Raw genomic sequence first — 22,160 nt, forward strand, 5'->3', positions numbered from 1 at the left:
ATAATTAAATGTTTCAGGTGACAATCATTGTGATCAAACCAATTGTATTTCACAAATTGGTAATGGGGAGTTGGGAGGTGTCGGCAGCCAGTTGTGTTTTTTTAATAAAATGTGTTGATAGGCTAGGAACCTGGACAAATGTCTTGTTAATGAGGGTGTTGGTTACAACAGCTCCTCTTTCTTTTTTTCAAATTTTGCTTGAAAGCATGTAGGGTAGGGTATCTGAAGTATGGGCCATTCAAGATGCTGAGGTATGGGCCAGCCCATATTGTGTTGATGCACTTGTTAATCATCATAACCGATGATATTGAACTTTTATTTTGAAATATATTTTCTCTTTCCATGTATTACAATAATGTCTTATTTCTCACCATTTTTTCGTATATTTCAATATAATTTTGGCGCCTAAAAATGTTGGGTATACCAGAATGCTGGAACATATCAAACAGAAAGGCCTGCCATTTGTACGAAATAGGCAGAGCAGACCAGGACAGGTATCTGGCAGATAGCAGTTACATCATAAAGAAAACATCCTAAACAATATCCAAGACTTATACATTGCGAGACGAGAACAATCTTTGGCGCTAAAATTAGGGTTTTCATATTTATCCTGGGGAAGAGGAAGGTAGACGAGATGGCCTAATCATATTGCGAACTACAGACTCTTGTCCGGTTACCATTGTGACGGGTATGAGATTAATTAGCCAGTTTTCAGATGCATGGACTTGATCATGGAGAAAGCCATAACCGACCATCTGTTAGTTACGTGAACCACCCTACGATAGCGAGGAGTCCAGCAATCCTCTCATACATAATCAACCCTACATGAGATTCGAGAATGCGAACCCACGCTGTTAGTAATGTCTTGTTTGTATGTTGAGTTCTACACCCAAGAAATTTTAGAATAAGGGCTCAACTGAATACGCTTACACTTTTTTATTACACCAGCATAACATACAACATAAGATGCTTACAGCAACAGAACAAACTAGCGAGTGGCGCAACTGTGACACGTTAACATCAGGCAGATCGCACAATCAATTATTAGGGACATTACTCGACAAGGCATTATTAGCCATCATCAACACACGCAGGGTATTCAGAGGTGTGGTGGCGAGCATATTCATGCGAGCATATTCAGCTTAATGCGTCACACTGCCAAGAGTTTCTCCATATTACTGCAAATCAAGTCGAGACAGAACAATTAAAAAAAAATCTGTGTTTTAGTTGAACACCAATGCTCGATCATAATTTTATATGCTTAGAACCAGATCATGTTCGTTTCATTAGACTACACATACAAATTTTCAGGGAGGTGGTTTCCAAAGGACATATCTGCTGTAAATTTCCAGGATAAATATATTTAATGGCTATTTTGCAATTGATGATAAATTCGCTACGCATTAGCTACACACTTTTCAACAACTTCATTTATTGTAGGAATCATGTTAATTTATGTGGCTGAATATTGAGTAAAGTTATATTTTACTCCACGGCGCAGCCAGCAGGAAAGATTAAATGGGGAGATAACCTTTATTTTTAATATTTTTACAATTCAAAATTTTTTACTTTTATTCAGAACAAACACCGGGCTCGTTTTACTTTTATCGAATCAGGGTATTGCGGTCAAAAGTATTTCATTCTGTCTTCTGTGCACCATCACTACAAGGCAATTATCACCACTATATTTTTAAAGGTTTTTACAGCATCTTATGCTTTCCTACCGCTGATATTAATGCTCATCTCCATTATTATTGAAATATTTACCTTACTCATCGTCAATCATATTGTGATTATTGATAAACAATTGCACAAGGGTCAGAATCAAGAAATACCAAAATTAATAAAAACGCATGGTTTATCAATGAAGAATCGATGTTACATGTGGGTTTGTCTTTGTGCATATAAACCATTATAATGTCTCATATCCGCGAGTCGCGAATCACTTTCTAAAATATTTTTCACGGTTCCTATAGCCTTATTTTTAAACATTGGCACATTTTTAGGACATGGGTTAATATTGGGTTAATTTGGGCAATTTAATTTTGTCCTTGCTATATTTTGTGTACATTTCGGGCATTTTTTTGTCTGAAAAAGACATTTTTGTGGAAAAATTCACTTCTTTCCAATACCGGTTCTGAAAACACTGCTTGGAACAATTTGCTGATTTATCAAACATTCAGTGACTGAAAGACTGACTATTTGGTGCAAAAGACCAAAACAAAATAGTTTGTGGGGTTAGGTGGCCGATTCCTCTCCACTTTCCCATAGACATTATAATCCACCAATAAAATCCTGTGATAAATTGTTAACTGGGAGCAACCTAATCAAAATTGAAACTTAATAAAGGCAAGATCTTGAGACAACTAGCCAGGTTCCAGTAGTGAATGGTAATTTATAAATTATTTACAAAAGACTAAAGTTTAAAGTTTGTCTCAAGGTTTACAGTGAAATAGCATTCTTAATTTATGTCTCAATAAACCTCACCTGTCTCATTGGGATTTGCTAATATACAAGTAAAAAGTACAACCATTTATATCAGAATAACTCTTTCCATTGTATATTATGTCGAAAGATTTATAGTTAACAGTGCTTTAGTGACTGAATTTAATGTACTATGCTGTGACTCAAGCTTATACAAGTCGACATCCCTTATTTCAGGGGTCCGTATATGTGGTCATGGTACAGATAAAGTCTGCAATGTTGGAAATAAATAGAATTTTAGATTGATTAGCATTTATTATTAATTGTTTTAAAAATATTATTTTCTGTTGAAAGTTCAATTTACTTTTTATCTTTTTATCTATCAAAAACTCGAACCACGCAGCAATTTTTGAAGATGATAGGATAACATGACATGAGAACAATAAATTCAAACGCATAAGCGTTATGACATAGTGGTAAGGGCAATAAACTTGACCGTATTTGCATTATGGATTGCACAAGTTCAAATCATCGAACACAAGGTGAAATAGAATGGGTAGGGAATGCCGAACTGGATTAATTTCAGAGTTTTAGAAAATAGTAATTCACTCCTTCAGTTGACACTTGTACAAAGAGTAGAGTTTAGAGCAGCGTATCCCAACCTTTTTTGACCGCAGACTATTTTCTCACCGGCGAAAACCTTTGCGGACTCAACATGCGTTTATTGCAACCGTACTTTGTGTGAAGAAGTAACAACACCAAACACAACAGAATATTAACGAATTTCAAAATCGGAAATTCGCCGCAATTACGGGTTTGTTAGTGTATAAATGGCCTTTTGTGTTTCACAATATTCAATCTATGACAACTACGAGAATTTAAAATATCCTTCTATTTTAATTTAATTGTGTTCATGGTCACTCGCGTCGACTTATGACAAGATGAAAGCATTACAGCTTTAAAATTCCACGGCAATCTGCGAACATAATAATGTGAGAATATATTGCCTAATTGCGATCATGCGAATTTGTTATCGCCGTTAGAAAAATCCTAGTATCTGCTATAAATTTCCAGAAAGCACAACTTGATTTAGTACCTATTAAAAATATAATTGAAGTATATTAGTAAATCAAAAAAAAATATTCATCGCCTTTCTAATTAATTTGATTGAGATTGTTTAAATCTGCGGTTGTGTTGACGAAATAAAAGCAATACTACTCATAAAATATCATGACAATCCGTGGACACAAAATGCGTGGTAAAATACCCAATTATATTTTGTTTTGATTCGACAAATCTGAGCTGTTTGTACAACACTTACGGCGCTACAGTACTGTACGTACCAATGTAGAGGCAGTGAGCAAAGAATCCTAGGGGAAATACGTATACTACGGTAGCACCCGAAATTCTGCGATTTACAATCTCTAATAAGCGTTTGAAATCGGTCGCGGACCATCATAAAGCAAAAGTGATGGTGTTCTCCGTTTTATTTTTAGTATTTTGTATTGCCGCTTTTCAATTTAAAATATTTAGGTTGCCACCATTGACACCTAACAGAAAAAATATGATTCCTCGTTGTTCGAGCTCGCGAGAAACATCCCTTAGATATCTATCCACTCGTGTGCCGACTCTTGTTTTCGTCGGAAATCCGCAAGTGAGTTGTGAAATCCGATCGTTTGATTAAGCGACGCGCAAGTGACCTGTCGCGTCACCTGCTACCATATTTTCGAATAGTAAATTGCTATTCTAATAGTTGAATATTCGAATATATGCCTAGCATCAGCATCCAGTAATTATTGACTCGATTGAAGTTATGTGAATAAACTTGTTGTTTATGTTTTGTATAAATTTTGACGTAAATCGTAACTTGGCTGATGGTTAAGTATCGCAAAAACATTTGCTGCCCGCAGCGAATTTCTGGCTCGTTGCGGACTCGTTTAAACGCTCCACGGACTCATTTGAGACCGCGGACTCGGGTTGGGAAACACTGGTCTAGAGTGAAAGGCGTGGATGAAAATCATATAGAAACATTTTCCTAAAATAATATATTCAATGAGTACTCAAGAAAAAGAATACTTTGCTCATTTGCGCTGAAACTTTTTTCAAAATCAATTAAACTTGGAAGTTCATCAGAAAAATAATTAAATCAGAAAAGTAAGAAAAGGGCAATTTGAGTATTTCACACAATTACAGAACAAAACTCAACAGAACCGAATTGGTCATAAGAATTGGTAGGCTTGAGAACTACCGTATTTCTTCGTGTATAATACGCACCCATGTATAATACGCAGGACTCTTTTAGGATGTGGATTGTATGAAATACCAAGGTCCATGCATAATACGCACGATCGAATTCAGTCACTCACTTCGGTCACTTGCGTCGACCGCATTCGGTATTTTCGGGAAGCCAGCCTAGCAAGTTTCACTGTGATTTAATAATATGTTTCAAGTGTTTATGACATTGACAGGGTTGTGTCTGTCAATCTCGGAGTGCTGTTACCCGGCTTTGAATTAGCGTGCTGTTACCTATCTTAGAGCATTTTGAAAATGATTGGGAAAAAAAGATTTGTGAGCGTTAGGTTTACCGATCGGTCAAAACGAGAGAAATGAAACAAGCCGCAATTCTGAGTGAGGAAAAATGATTTAGGAACATTCAATTTTGCCGATACGGCAAAACAGAAATGAGGGACGCCAGACTGGACGACAACAACAATCAAACTATCGATTTGAAGTGAGGTTCTTATCACTTATATACACTGGTTATTGAAATAGATGCGTTGTCCTTTGTTAGACAAGATAGTCCATTCTGTGGGTGTGATTCTACTGCAACAAGCATGATCTGGTTATTACGGACTTTGTCACATAAAATTAATAGGAATAAGACGGAAAGAAAACATGTGTATTTTGCAATTGCATGTAAATATCGATCAGGATTTTTTGAAAATTTTCTATACCAATGTATAATACGCACCCCCTGATTTCGAAGATGAAATCTGGAACCAGAAGAGCGTATTATACACGAAGAAATACGGTAATATTGAGAAAAAAAAACAATTAAAATTGTAGAGTTTTTTCGTAAGTTTCACCATGTATTCCATAATTTTGTGCGACGCTCACGAAGTATGTGCACCAAAATGGCGCACAATCTGTACCCAAACCTGTTACACATAATACGTTCAGGTTGTGCGCCATCTTGGTGCACATGCTTCTGCAGGTCCTTTTGGGCTATGAAGATGTAAAACTGTAACATATTACAAAATCAAACTCAAAATTTCTCCAAAAATTATGTGATTAAATCTTGTGTTATTTATACCTCTGTGTTGCCCAAGGATGATTTGAAAGCTTGTAGTTGATCTGCTGACGGGTTACATTCGCGAAGGCTCAACTCTTTAACACAGGATTGATTGGAGAGTATTTTCCCAACTGATGTTAAACCTCCAACTCCCATGTTAGTGTTTTTACTCAGGTAAAACATCATGATCTATAAAGAGACAAGAATAATTGATAAACCATGAAATTTAAAATTGGTTCTTTACTGGTGAGAAATGAAAAGTATGCTGGACTTAGATAAATTTTCATGATATTGATAGTTCTTGGTTCAAGATATGCTGGTAATATTCCAAAGACTTCACCATTGAACCACAAAAGTAAATATATCAGAATTGAAATATATTGGGCGAGCTACTCGAACACTAAGAATTCTGTCCCATGTTGCCAAATGGAACAGAAGCTTGAGTTTATGAAGTACTCACAAAACAGAAAACTATCATTAAAATATTATGATATTACGAAAAACTATTTCAAATCATTATTACTATGAGCTTATGGAATAGTGCTTCAGTAGAGCAATGAGGGATAATAAGTACAAATGTATTATGACTCCCTGTTCCATGCATGAGTGACCATGGTTTTGCATCTGGCTCTTATTCTATTAATGGTTGAAGTGTTGGCTGTAATTTTTGTAATACATTTCGATTATCTACAAACATTGTTTCAAACAAGCATTTCAAAAGTTCAAAAATGTTTTGACCTGCATTTTCTCACTATGAGATATAAATTTCCAAAAAAGTTTGGCTTTTGAGAATTTCTAAGTTTCAATTAATAATTTTGACTCTGGAACTAAAATCTGGAAAATTCTACTTCGTTGTATATATTATATGATATGCATAGATATCAAATTAGTATTGAGATCAGTGTTCACTCTCAAGAAAGTGTCTCGCAGGTTCCGCAAAAAGTACACTCATTTTGAACCTTATTCAACAGAAATTGTAAGCCCTTACTATAGTTTGAAATTCATACTATTTGAAAATCAAGTTTTGTTTTTTCACTCTTATACAAAAACCACCATTGGCAGCTGAGTGGCTCATCGAGCTAAGCTTTAGGAATACGCTCGCCACCGCACCTCTGATTACTCTGCGTGGGTTTACAGGGTTTGAATCCCATGCGAGGATGATGTATGTGCAAAACAATTGCAGGACTCCTCGCCACTGTAGGTTGGTTACGTAACCGCTGGTCAGTTACGACTTGCGACACCATCAATTCCATGCTTGCGAAAACAAATCACTAACTAATCCCATAGCCGATATGGAATGGTAACCGGAAGAGAGGCCGTGGTTCGCCATATGGTTGAGACATCTTATCGACTTTCTTGTCCTCCAGGATAAATATTTAAATCCTATTGGATGAAATTGTGATGGAACCGATGGCGTCAGCCATGTCAATTGAACAAAAAAAAACTCAGCTGATTCTATAAAAAAGTTTCATTGAAAATATTTCTAAAAACATTTTAAATCCTGATCAAACATATTCATTGTGCACAGCGTTTTGCTATTCAGAAATTTGAGTGGCTCCGGCTGGTAACTATCCAATTTTATATATACATATAAAATTAATCTAATAGTTCATACAAATTATAAAATTTATTCTTTTTTTAATCTTATAAATTTTTTCTTATTAAATTTGGCAAAAGTAATATGTCATAAAATGCTGACCTAACTCTGGATGGCCTTGGGGTTGTAGGTCAAAATAATTGCATTTAATGAAATAGTAGCACTTGTTATTGATACACAACATAGTGAAGTGAAGTGGTAACAATTGGCATTAACACACAATAGAGTGAAATTCATATTCAAATTGGTGAAAATTGTTTAAAATCCACATTTTGAAAGTTGACACGCTCTTGTACCTTTGAATATAGCCTGGTGCCAGAGGTTGGTTTTTAACAAGTGAGGATCAATAGATATCAGAATTCAATGTTTCAGTCAAGTGACATTTTTTGTGGTCAAACCGATTGTGTTTCATATCTTGGTAGCATTCAGAATCAATAAACAAGATTGTAAAATTATTTTTAACTCAGAGCAACATAGTCAATTTAAAATTTTAAAGAAAGAAATGATTTTGTTTTTTAACCCTCGCTGTTTGAAATAACAACCATTTTAGAATTGGTAATCGTTCATCATTTAATGTTTAAAATCTGTTACCTTCTGTTCTAAATTTAAATTTTTTTTCATTTTTACTTATAAACACTTGAACCAGGCAGCAACTTTTGAAGATGATTGTAAAACCAGAGAATCACAAATTTACATGCAATGGGTGTGCTCACATAATAGTTAAATTATGTGACTTGGCCATGTTTGCATACCGAATTGCACAAGTTTAAATCATCGAACACGAGGTGTGATGAAATGGGTACGCAATGCCGAACTGATACAATTACAGATTTTCAGGAAATAGTATTTCGTTCGAACAGTTATCATTGAACAATTGTACAGATTCAAATATTTATTTTCGTAGTGCAAATTTATTTTCGTCGTACAAGGCCTGGTTCAGAGTGAAAGACGTTGATAAAAGTCATATACCAAATTTTCCTTAAAAAATATATTTAATGAGTACTGAAAAAAGAATACTTTGCTCATTTGTTCTAAAAAATTTTGAAAATCAATTAACTTTGGAAGTTCATCAGAAAAATAATTAATATATTTCAAGTACGAAAAGGGCAATTTGGGTATTTCACACAATCACAGAACAAGACTCAACAGAACCAAATTGGTTGGAAGAATTGGCCATTATATATTTCAAACAAATTTTTAAAGAAAACGAGTAGGCCTGAGCACTATTATCAAAAAAGATAAATTTAAAATTGTAGAGTTTTTTCATAAGTTTCACCGTGTAATCTAATTTTGGTCGGCGATCCCGAAGTATGTGCACCAAGATAGCGCACAACCTCAACCCTAACCTGGTACACATACTATGTTCAGATTGTGCGTCATCTTGGTGCACATACTTCTAGAGGTTCTTTTGGGCTATGAAGATGTAAAACTGTAACATATTACAAAATCGAACTCAAAATTTCCTCCAACACTTACAAAAAAGTCAATTATGTGATTATTATTGTGTTATTTATACCTCTGTGTTGCCCATGGATGATTTGAAAGCTTCTAGTTGATCTGATGACAGGTTACAGTTGCGAAGGCTCAACTGTTCAACACAGGATTGATTAGAAAGTATTTGTCCAACTGATGATAAACCTTCAACTCCCATGTTTGTGTTTCCAATCAGCCACAACTTCATGATCTATAAAGAGACAAGAATAATTGATAAACCATGAAATCTATAAATAGTTCTTTACCGAGTGAGAAATGAAAATTATGTCGGACTTGAATAGTTTTTCATGATATTGCGAGTTCTTGGTTCAAGATATGCTGGTAATATTCCAAAGACCTCACCAATGAACCACAAAAGTAAACATATCACAATTGAAATATATTGGGTGAGCTACTCGAACACTGAGAATTCTGTCCCATGTTGCCAAATGAAACAGAAGCTTTATTTCGTTATTTGTTCTAAAAAATTTTCAAAATCAATTAAACTTGGGAGTTCATCTGAAAAATAATTAATATATTTCAAGTACGAAAAGGGCAATTTGGGTATTTCACACAATCACAGAACAAGATTCAACAGAACTGAATTGGTCAGAAGAACTGGTTATTATATAATTCAAACAAATTTTTAAATAAGCGAGTAGGCCTGAGGACTATTATTAAAAAAGATAAATTTAAAATTGTAGAGTTTTTTTCATAAGTTTCACCGTGTAACCCAATTTTGGTCGGCGCTCCCGAAGTATGTGCACCAAGATGGCGCACGATCTGAACCCTAACCTTTTACACATACTATGCCCAGGTTGTGCACCATACTTCAGGAGGTTCTTTTGGGCTATGAAGATGTAAAATGGAAACATATTACAAAATCAAACTCAAAATTTTCTCCAATACTTCCAAAAAAATCAATTATGTGAATAAATATTGTGTTATTTATACCTCTGTGTTGCCCAGGGATGATTCGAAAGCTTGTAGTTGATCTGCTGACAGGTTACATTCGGAAAGGCCCAAATCTTTAACACAAGATTGATTGGAGAGTATTTGCCCAACTGATGATAAACCTTCAACTCCCATGTTAGTGTTTCTACTCAGGTAAAACTTCATGATCTATAAAAAGACAAGAATAATTGATAGACCATGAAATCTTTAATTGGTTCTTTGCTGAGTGAGAATTGAAAATTATGTTGGACTTCGGTAGTTCTTCGTGGTATTGCTAGTTCTTGATTCAAGATATGCTAGTAATATTACAAAGAGCTCACCATTGAACCACAAAAGTAAACATATCACAATTGAAATATATTGGGTGAGCTACTCGAACACTGAGAATTCTGTCCCATATTGCCAAATGGAAAAGAAGCTTGAGCTTTATGAAGTCCTTAATATCCACAAAACAGAAAACTATCATTAAAATATTACTATTAAATCACCACAGCCTATTTCAAATTATTATTACAATGAGCTAATGAATATTGCTTCAATAGAGTAATGTATTATGGCCCCCTGTTCCATGCGTGAGTGACCGTGGATTTGTATCTGGTTCTCTTATTCTGTTAATGGTTGAAGCGTTGGCTGTAATTTTTGTAATACATTTCGATAATCTACAAAAATTGTTTCAAACAAGCATTTCGAAAGTTTAAAAATGTTATGACCTGCCTTTGCTCACTATGAGATAAAAATTTCCAAAAATATTTGGCCTTCGAGACTTTTTAGGTTTGAATTAATAATTTTGACTCTGAATCTAGAATCTGGAAAATTATACTTTATTGTATATATTGTATGATATAGATAGATCAAATCAGTATTCAGTATTGAGATCAGTTCTCACTCTAATGTGATTATGAGTGTGAAAGTGCTATGAAATACCGAGAAAGTGCCTCGCAGGTTTCACAAAAAGTACACTCATAGTGAACCTAATTCAACAGAAATTGTAAGCCCTTACTATAGTAGAAAATTCAGAATTTATGAAAATCAAATTTGGGTTTTTCACTCTAAGACAAAAATCATCATTGGGTGAAATTGTGAAAGACAGATGGCGCAAGTAGTGTCAAATGGACTAAAAACTCAGCTAATTCTGAGAAGTTTCATTGAAAACATTTCTAAAAAACTATTTAAATCCTGATCAAGCATATTCATTGTGCACAACGTATTTCTATTCAGATATATGAGTGGCTACGACAGGTAACCATTTAATTATATAAATACATAAAAAAGTCTAATAGTTCATACAAATTATAAAAATTATCCCTTTTCATGTAATAATTTTTTAATAAAAAATATGACAAAAGTGATATGTCATAAAATACTGAACCCTGAATGGCCTTGGGGTTGTAGATCATATTAATTGCATTTAATGAAGTGGTAGCGTTTTGCATTAATACACAATATATTTAAATTCAAATTTGGTGTAAATTGGTCGAAATCCGCATTTTGGAAGTTGACACGCTCTTGTAACTTTAAAAACTAGCATGGTGGCAGAAGTTGGGAGTTTTTTTATCAATTGAGGATCACTGAGTAAAAATAACATGAACTCTTTCAACGAAATAGTATGTATATTTGTGAGCTTTCGTTAGATCATGGTCTAACTTCTTCAAACAATACAAGATATAATGTAAATATAAAGATCATATGAATTTAGTCTATAATTGAGTTTCCTATAACTGAATTTAGATGATATGGGGATGGGACACTTTGGTTCGTATCATCTTACAACTACCGGTCAAACTGATGTGGTTGGGTAGAAGAAGTTCGTCTATTTGTGCAGTTTCCATTGTTTGTTTTTGAACCTTTTTTGTTTGTATTCTTGTTGTTTTTTGATAGTGCTGTTTGTCTTTCGGTTTTGTATTTGCCTGCCGTTTAAATTTTAATATTTTCTATTAATTCCCTGTGGTTGCCGAGTCATCATTTAGTTAATCCAATAATGCTCTTTGGTTTTACTGTAGAGTTCGTCGTGGGTTAGTGAGATAATGCCCAGGATACTGAATTTGTATATATTGTGCCCTTCGCTATTGAAATGAATGGCAACTGGTGTTGGGGTCGCTTTTCGAATACCCCTAAGGTGGTCTGAAGTACAAGCCTTTGATTTCCTTCCGCTTTCTCCTACGTCCTGCGCTTGGCATTTTTTACAAGTTATTAGGTATATTATATTTTTCGTGTTGCAGCTGATTTGTTTGGAGATTTGGAATTTTTCGCCGGTCGATGTGCTTCTGAATATTGAGGTTTCGGATGAATGTTGGCAGGTCGTGCACCCTTTTCTGTTGCATTTATCAAATCCTTTTTAGTCGATTTTATTTTGCTCTACTAATAAATCCCTTAGTGTTGGACTTTTTCTGTAGCCCATAATGGGCGGGTTGGGGAATACTTCCTGCAGTAGGGTGTCGCGGTATAGGACTTTTAAATATTTTTCTGATTGGTGGAAGGAGTGGGTGGTACGTCGCGACCAAAAGTGTGTCAGCTTTTCGTTTTGTCGACTTTTTGGTGTCAGTATCATGGTCCTATTCGTATTTATTGCTCGCTCTATGGGTTTGTATACCAGGTGTTCGGGGTAATTTCTCTTAATTTTTCTTCTTAGATGCTGCTTGAAGATGTCACTGTGTTTGTTATAAAATTCGGTAGTTGAGCATATTCGTCCAATTGTTATTGCTAGACCATGGTCTCGGGTAAATAAGGAGAAAAGACCTGCAGCTCAATACACAATATCCCAGTTCATCTAGTATGAGGATCAATGAATAATGTTTCAGTCAAGTGGCATTTTTTGTGGTCAAATCGATTGTATTTTATATCTTGGAAGCATTGGGAATCGCAAAAAATTTGAAAAATTGAAAAATTATTGAGTCAAGAAGCTTTTTTAAGAAACATAGTCAAAATTAATATTTCTAAAACGGAAATGCTGTTGTTTTTTAACCCTCGCTTTTGGAAATAACTACCATTTTAAAATTGATTTCATTCATCATTAAATGTTTGAAATCTGTTTACTTATGTTCCCATTTTTACCTTATGAATATTCAAACTAGGCATAAACTTTTGATGATGATAGGTTAACATGAGAAATATAAAATTACATGCATCAGTGTGATAACCAGGCAGTTGAAGCATAAAACCTGACCATGTTTGCATTCCGGATTGCACAAGTTCAAACCATTGAACACAAGGTGTGATAAAATGGGTAGGGAATGCCGAACTGAAACGTTTTCAGATTTTCAGAAAATACAATTTCCTTCTAACAGATAGGACAGGACAGATAACAGGACGAGTGAATTTTATAGATCCCTGAACCAAGTTAGAGATTGTCTTTTTGATGAAATACGCACCCCTACCAGGTGATCGACTATTATCTATGGACATCACTAGAAAGTGTGAAATAGTTGTCAAATGCATCCGGCAAAATACCACGTTTAGATTGAAACATAAATTTAGTAACTTCCAATTGATAAACATTCTCAAGTTTCAGTATATTCTTGCCTGTAGATCGGATTTAAGCTCCGACGTATACGTGCACCACCCATTCTTCTTAAGGCACAATTTTGAAGCACACGGATCCTATTGAGATGAGTTTTACAATCAGAGCCCCATGCCATGATTCCATATTGTAAATGGGAATAGAAAAGTGAAAAAAAAATACATTTCTTAAAATACTCCTTGGGACAAAATTTCTCAACTTTTTCCTGGCACCAATTGCTCTTTACAGATTACCAGCTAGTTGGTCAATCTGAGCCCTCCAATCAAGTTTGTTATCCAGAATGACTCCAAGGTACCGTATTTTACACAATCACAGATAGTCAAATCAAAATTGTTAAAGAGTACATTTTGGAGTGAAAATTGAAGTTTTGAGTTTTTTGAAACAGTTGATTAGCAAAATTTGTGTGAACGTGAATAGACTACCATTCCAGCTAAACTTCACTAACCAAAATAGGTCTATCATTAAACGCCAAACACTGTTTGTCAGCATGTTGTGGTCCCGGTATTCTGTTATCGCGATCAGACACGACGCGTTGACAGAATGTCATGGTATAGTGAGAATGACGTCACCGGCGTGGCGGTGTGGCTCATCGTCCTAAGCGTTAGGAATACTGATTACTCTGCGTGGGTTCGCAGGCTTGAATCCCATGCAGGGATGGTTATGTGCGAGAGGATTGCTGGACTCCTCGCCGCCGTTGGGTGGTTTACGTAACTTACCGCTGGTCGGTTACGGCTTCCTCCACCATCAAGTCCATGCTTCCGAAAACAAATCACTAACTAATCCCATACCCGACTTGGAATGGTAACCTGACGAGAGGCCGTGGTTCGCCATATAATTAAGCCGCCTTATCAGCTTTCCTCTCCCCCGGGATAAATATGTAAATCCTATCCATCGAAAACACTAAGCTCATTAAAATTTCAGTGAACAATTATCAAAAATCTTAATCATGTTTATCATGATTAAAATGTAAAAAATATTATATCTTTAAAACTGCACACGTCTACAATGAAAAATATCTAGAAAATTACAAAAAATGTGAATTTCTACTCTGGTGATCACAATTAGAGTAAGAGGAGTGGATAGGATTCATATAGAACATTTTTCTCAACAATACATTTGACAAGTATTCATGAAAAAGAATACTTCGCTATTTGCCTATCATTCAAAATCAATTGAACTTGGAAGTTTATCCGAAAAAAACTAATATACTTTGGTACAATATAGAACCATTTCAAGTATTTCACAAAATCGAAAGACATGACTCAACAGAACCGAATTGGCCATAAGAATTGATTATTATATATTTTTAAACAAATATTTAAATAAACGAGTAGGCCTGAAAAGTATTATTAAAAAAGATAAAGTTAAAATGATAGAGATTTTTTATAAACTTCACCATGTAATCCAATTTTAGGTTATGAAGGTGAAAGACTTATTACAAAATTTAATTCAAACCTTTTAAAAGAAGTTATTTGTGCTATACCTCTGTGTTGCCCAAGGATGATTTGAAAGCCTTTAGTTGATCTGATGACAGGTTACAGTTTTCAAGGCCCAAACGATCAACACTGGATTGATTGGAAAGTATGTGTCCAACTAATGATAAACCTTCAACTCCCATGTTGGTGTTTCCTTCCAGCAACAATTGCATGATCTATAAAGAGTCGAGAATAATTGATGAACCATGTACTCTAAAATTGGTTCTTTACTAAGTGAAAAATTAGGATAAAATATGGATAGATATAAATTCAGAATAGCTGAATCCCATGTTAATGAATGTTAACAACTGCATGAGAACGGAGGATTGAGCAATTATGCCATCATTAATACTCAAGAGAGAGTGCAAAAATTTTGAAATATTTATTTTGATATTAACATGGCCCATTTCAAATTATTATTACTTTAAGCTAATAGATTTCAAAGTACCCTATTTTTTGCTTTCGTTTAATTGTGCGATGTTTTATGCACAACATAAATAATTATCCAAATCTTAATCTGTTATTATTGGTGAGTATGCCAACATTGCCCACAAGAAAAAAATGAGACAATCATCAATGACATTGTTGTTTGTCTTCAGCAGAAGTACACTAGTACAAAAATGAAAATGTTGCCTAAGACACCATCATTTTGACTTCCTATCCCTAACTACACCGAATTGCTAAGTTTATTTTTTTTCACAAAAATTATTTTTCAAAATTCAATTATATTCCAGTTTTAAGATGTTACTTCCCTCCTCATCGAAATCATTAAATAAATAAAAATTCAGACTTAAGATCAGCTAAAATATTTTTTTATTTGACTCCGCATTTTGTATGGCAGTTGTAACTATAAATTACAGGCATTGCTAAACTAGTGATTCCCAAAAATTTTTGTGTCAACACCGTTTTTGTAAATTTAGAAATGTCGAACCAGATAAGTAAGACACGTAAATAAATATATTTTTTCAGTTATTTCAATTTATTTTACTTTTATATGTATTATTCACTTGTTCCAGTTTGCCGTTACATATGGTATATATGTTGCGTTTCTATTTTATTCTATTTTTATAGCAGCCCGTATTTAAATAGTGGGAATTTCCCACCAAGTGTTGATTAGCAATGCTCAACCATTGTTCATTGTTAATATCAACACTTTATATACGAACCATGGAATATCATACTGTTTTTGGCTGTTTTATTTCGACTTGGGGTATAAATAGGAAAATATCCATAAACTTTCAACACGACTGCCGATTTTTAGGTTTCTCGAACTTGCAAAATTTAACGATGCGCTTTTACGACGAATCTGAACCTAAAAAGCGAAAAGAGCGATGGATTACTCGGCGCCAATACATCGCTGTGGTAATTAATGTCGCGCTTATCTAAACGGTGGCTTTTCTAGAATACTTAAATCGAATCCAGAAACCTATTCTGTTTTTATAACTAACCTTATTTAAATAGTGGGAATTCACCACCACAAAGCACGATTAAAATTTCAAACAAGCTAAATTGTAGCCTAAATGTATAACTTATCTTTGTACAGTATTTAATTGAAAATGTCCTGATCATTGGATTATACTTAACCGAGGCAACGAAATTTCGGGATATTGACAATCATCTTTTTGTCTTTAACAGTTCAATATTCTCAATTTAACTACTATCAAATATAATGAAGTATGGGCCAGTTCTGTGCGAGATCCATTTTACATTACAAAATCGTTATGTACCGTTACCGTTATGTATCCGTCCGGACTTGGCCTTGCACAATATGTTTTTCACAATGCCTCGCAATATTTGGGCCAAATATGTCTTCTAAATGTCTTTGCCAAAGGTGGCAACTTATTTTGGTTTATTGTCGACTCGAATACCACCGGCACTCGACCAAACTTGTATCATTCTTGGCCGATAGGATTGTCGACTTGAGTTAGAAAAATAAATGTCACAAAATGCTTTGTTTTGCGATACAACTTTGTATTTTTGGAGAAAGCATGTCATATAAGTACGGCATTTAAATTATGGGCAAATAATTATTATTTGATCTAAATTGATCGCAAATAATGTTATAACATTTAGGCCGAGAAATGATATAACGTAAAATAAAGCATGGTAATTGTCAATAAGTCGGCATCAATAATGCTAACTAGGTAGTAAAGTCAGATAATGTAAAATCGGTGCAAATTCGTCTCGAGTCAAGCGCAAGTATAATCAAACGCTCTTCGTTGATTAATAAATTAGAAACCCGAAATTCAATTGACTGTTATGATAGGTTTAAATGTGTGACAAAATATCGCAATTACGGGGTCATTACGTAATCGATTTTGCCGTAATTACGGAATTGATTTTTGTCAATTACGTGCAAGCCTAGCAAATAAACAAACGACCCCAAAAAAATTTCAGAATTTCAACCCATAGAATGTGCTGTACAATAAATTCAATAAAAGTTACTATAGATTGATCATTGGAACTCACCTTTGTTCTGTTGCCAATCGAGGATTTGAAAGCTTGTAGTTGATCTGATGACAGGTTACAGTTGGTAAGGCCCAACCCTTCAACACAGGTTTGATTGGAAAGTATTTGTCCAACGGATGATAAACCTTCAACTCCCATATTTGTGTTTCCATGCAGGTGTAAACTCATGATCTATAATTAAAGAACAATTTAAAATTTAGACTGTTTTAAATCTCATTGGACAGATTGTAAAAAATGGAGAGCCGCCCAAGGTTCAGGTAAAATGGCAAAATTTTACACCTTAGAAAAAGAAAGAAAAATATCTCAAAATTAAATTAAAATGGCAAAATCAGCAACAAATCAAGCACGGACAGTGGTTTTCATCTTTTTGATGGAGCAAAACTGACAATGAAACATTCCAGTGGGTCAAGGAGCACTCTGTGGAACAGTTCATTGACTTTTATAGGCTAAATTGTATAAACATGAATATATAAATTAAGCAAACTTTATACTGGTAAAACATAATGAACATATACCAAGTATAGCAAATCTGATGATAGTGGCAAATGTAATATGCATTTGGTTACATTAAAACGATATACATATAATAATAATAAACTCTCGGATATGAATGAAAACTTGCAACTGTACAGGCTGAACCACGGTTGACAACCACAAGCATATGATGTGGAAACAGCACAGTAAACTGGACTGATGTGTTTTTACTTATGCTAAGGTTGGATATTAGTTGAAAATTATAGTTTAATTCAAAGCAAAAGATACAGAATTGCGGGAATCTTGAAGGTATTTAAAAGGAATAATCTTATCATTAAAATATATCATTCATAAATCAGTGTGTGATTAATTTACTAAACACCAGAAGATTCTGATTTATAATTTTATATAATTTATTCGGTAGCAAATGGTAAAAATCTACTATAGTTTACTAAAGATTAATGGCTGCTTGTCTGGAGTTTTGTTCAAAGTAGAGACACAATAACACAACATTGAGAAATTAATATTAAATATTCTGCTCTATGGTGTTTTGCACATACCGTGTAGTCTAAGTATTTACCAAATAAGAAACTCAACTATATTATATAAATTAAGTTTGCGCCACTGACCACAGATTTCAGGTTTAAAACCAGGTCCACCTCAAAACTCCGCGAGGTGACAATTCAGTGAAAACTTCCGAACCAAAGAGATTCTAATATTTAATTAATTCAACATATACCATTATTATATACCATTCTACTATACAGTTGTAACTCTCCAAATATAAGCTGTTTGCTTGAAGCCCTATTTATAGTTAAGATATGAAAACAAACTTGAATAATTTAATATTAGAAATTCTACCTTCACATTTGATCCTTTCAATCCAGATGCGAGAGTTTGAAGTGAGGCTGACTTGAGATCACAAGCTGTGAACTCCATTGTTAGTGACGTACAGTAGGAAGCTACTGATCCAGTGACATGAACATCAATGATGGAGAGAGGATGTCTAAACATGTCGATTTTATCAAGAGATGATTTGACAATGCCACTCATTCCATCTTTGGCTTCGTTCAATGCATTGAAAAGATCCAAAAGATCTGATTTGTTTGATATTTTTTTGAGTTGTAATTGCAGACTTTCCTTGAGAATATCTTGCTTTTCTTCAAGATCCTTAATTTCTGTGAAAATATAAAAATATATGTATACTGATGATACTTGTATCTGAATAACATATTACCATGCAGTAAGGTTGACGTACAAATAACATTTTTATCTTTTTTACATCAGTAACAGCCATAGTCAATCAATGAATATGCTATTGATCACTAAATAACATGCTGCACCTCATAGCATTAATGTGTCAGTTACATTGTTTGGCTAGCGTTTGTCACTGTACTTCAGATTCCTTCGATCTTTAAGTTAAGTTTAGTTTAAATCCAGAGCAAGATGTACAGAAATAATGCTTGGCTACTTTTTGTTTAGCAATAGACAACCCTAGTAGCATCTGAACCCATGTGCCAATCAACAAATATTACAGCATTAATAAATTAGGTTATATATGACACTTATTAATGGATTTGGCTCCACACAATGTCCTGTACAAGCATCCACTGATAAGCTAGGAATAGAGTTACTGTTTCTTAAAATTACAGAGATCTTTCTGGGTCAGCATTGGGTACTAAATTTCATACATCCTAGGTAACTGGTTTTCAATCAGTAGGCCATGACCCACTGCTGGGCCAGAAAAACAATTTCAGATGGGCCACAAATCTATTAAAAATTGTTAGATTGTAGCATATGAATGTTACTGAGCCACCGAATTTTTTTGTTCAACGAAAGTGGACCACGAAAAAAAAAGGTTGAAATCCACTGCCCTAGGTTATTCAGGTATTTATTTTCATTGTGCTTGAATCAATATAAAACATTGAACACACATGAATGTAACGAAAAATATTGAATCTGTCAATTGATGAGGGATCGGGAAAGACAGAGACAGGTATGAAATTTAAATCCGATATGAGTAACCTACAATGCCAAAATGGTGAAGTCGAATACTTTAACTGCTAGGCCATTGTACTGTTTAATTGATAATGCGAAAAACATCTAACAAATTTTAGATTCAAATCAAGAAGAAAAAGGGCTCTATCTTGAATTTTGGGACCTCCTGAAGTATGTTCACCAAGATGGCGCACAGCCTGAACATAGTATGTTTATCAGGTAAAAGTTCAGGTTGTGTGCCACCTTGGTGTACATATGGTGCACATACCTCGGGACCGCCGAATTTTGAATTCAGGTTCAACAATAAACAACACAATACCTTCAAGTAAAATTCCGGCTGCTTCATAAACTGTGGGATTCAATAAAAATCCACAGATCATTCTTCTGACAAAAACAAAGTGACCGGTATGGAGATGTTTATCCACGAACTTCTTGAATGGTTTTAAATCCAGTCCAAGAATATAGAAAGATGTGAGCATTTCTTGAATACTTTGATGTTGAAAGTAAAGAAGGTGGATTCCTTGAAAGAGTTTACGATATATTCCTCCAGGAGCCAGGATTGCTAGATCGGTTGCTTCTTCCGGTTTTAGATGAACTTGACGAAAATCATCTTCTGTAAATAGAACTCGACGTTCTACTGTCCCAATGTATGATAGTTCTTTTAATTTGCCCAAAACTTCCAGAATATTCTCTTGGTGAGTGTGGGAAGATCGTAATATACTTTGCATGACCTCAATCATAATACCAGTCATAGTGTTTGGTTTGAAGTCAGATTTGAGTTTTAACGCTATCAGTGTGTAAACAAGCATCACAGGTGTAGTGCACAGAAACAAGAGTAATGGGGCTTTGATTTTGAGAAATTCCATTATTTTCTCAGCCTCTTCATCTCCTTCATATCCAGAAATGATTTCTTTGATGGACTCCATTGTTAATCCAGCAAGTGCAATAACCTTGTCTGGTCGAACTTCTCCCCAAAAATTTCTGATGGAATGTTCACGACTGGACGATATAATGCGACACCCAGGAAATAATTTTCCAGAGAGAAAATTCCACATTATTACTTCAGGATATGCAGGCTCATCTAGATTGATGACTTCGTAAACTCCATCAACTGTATATTGGAGAGTATCCAAGGAGTCGAGCATAAACAAAACTTCTTCTGGGTGAGTTTTTGCAATGTCAATTGCTTGACCTCTTTCTTCTTTTGTGAGATTGTTGAAAATTAGTTCACTTGCTGTTACTTTCCAGTTGCTCTTATATTGTTTGCATTCTATATATGGAACCATCCTAATATTTCCTGGGAAATATTTTCCCCGCACGGCATTTCTTGATGTGGCTTTCATGAGAGTGGATTTCCCTGATCCAGCCGGTCCCACGAAACAGACATGACCTTGTTTAAAGCTGTCAAACAATTCATCAAGTTGAATCTCTTTTCTAATCCCACTTTCTCTCTCCTCCTCCAAATATTCTTTGAAATCAGATGACTCTGGTACGTAATCATATGCAGGTATCCTTCCACCTTTATAAAAATCAATTTCTTCTAATTGAGGAGTGACGTCCACATTTAGTTTTCTGTTAAAAACTCCATGAGGTTCAGCAAAGTCATAGAAGTCAGTGCACTGTATAGTATTCTCATTGATTTTTGCTATTACTTTCTGATAAGACATCATGTTTGCTTCGCAATGTCATTGAGTTTTACAATCCAGTGTATTGACCATCTGGTAAAGCTTTATAATATTAGATCCATCTGATGTGATATTCACCAATACTCTTCAACAATATCTTTTGAGTTCTAGGGTATAAACTTTAACTAAACCTGCTACAAATTTACCTGGAAAACATTTGTCATTCAAATGCGATGAAACCCAACATAGATTCCAGTAAATTTGTTACATAATGTACATTTTTGTAAACAGTTGCAATTCATAATATCTTTGTAACATTTACATAATTGTTCCTGAATTAACATCATTGTGATTTCTCCAATTTCGAGTACGGTAATATTTTTAATGTTTTTTTTTTATATGACACCTACTCCATGCCTTCTGTTTTGAACAAGACTCTGTATATCATGGGTCCGCAAATTGTGGGCCGCAATCACATTTGGGCCAAGAGACCTTCCACTCTGGGTCGCAAAACAATTTGAAAATTGCCATAAATAAAAGTTTCTATCTATAAGTATCTACCGGTAGTTATCAGCGGCTTCAACGAATGTTCTTTTACCATTCGTAACTACCTACTCATGTGAAAGGATGTTTTCGGTGTTATCATATAATAAAAACAAATACGAATCAAGGTTAGAGGTGGAAGAAGATCTTCAAGTTGCGATCTTTCAAATTAAACCTCAAATTTATATGTTGTGTTTTAAACACTGAGCCTGTAATTCTCATTAGGCAGATTAATTGCAATTATTTACTATTTTGTTTGCTAAGTTTCATACAATTTTGTGCAAGAAAATTGCTAAAGTCAATAGTAGTCTTGAAATCC

At 34.5% G+C, this 22,160-nt stretch overlaps 1 protein-coding gene across 2 annotated transcripts in view; it reads right to left on the reverse strand.

The window, feature by feature from the left end:
* Positions 1–21,500, reverse strand: part of LOC144419943 (uncharacterized) — a 36,803-nt gene extending 15,303 nt beyond the window's left edge. For both annotated transcript variants that reach the window (XM_078110204.1, XM_078110205.1), the window contains exons 1-7: positions 19,993–21,500; positions 18,537–18,853; positions 17,202–17,372; positions 14,741–14,908; positions 9,741–9,908; positions 8,830–8,997; positions 5,738–5,905 (exon numbers count right to left, since the gene is read on the reverse strand). In XM_078110204.1, coding sequence (XP_077966330.1) covers positions 5,738–5,905; positions 8,830–8,997; positions 9,741–9,908; positions 14,741–14,908; positions 17,202–17,372; positions 18,537–18,853; positions 19,993–21,343 — 2,511 coding nt within the window. In that variant the 5' untranslated portion in view covers positions 21,344–21,500. The remainder of the gene's footprint in view (positions 1–5,737; positions 5,906–8,829; positions 8,998–9,740; positions 9,909–14,740; positions 14,909–17,201; positions 17,373–18,536; positions 18,854–19,992) is intronic.
* Positions 21,501–22,160: the final 660 nt, after the last annotated feature.

Source organism: Styela clava, chromosome 2 (genome assembly GCF_964204865.1).
Source record: "Styela clava chromosome 2, kaStyClav1.hap1.2, whole genome shotgun sequence".
NCBI classification, from domain to species: Eukaryota; Metazoa; Chordata; class Ascidiacea; order Stolidobranchia; family Styelidae; genus Styela; species Styela clava.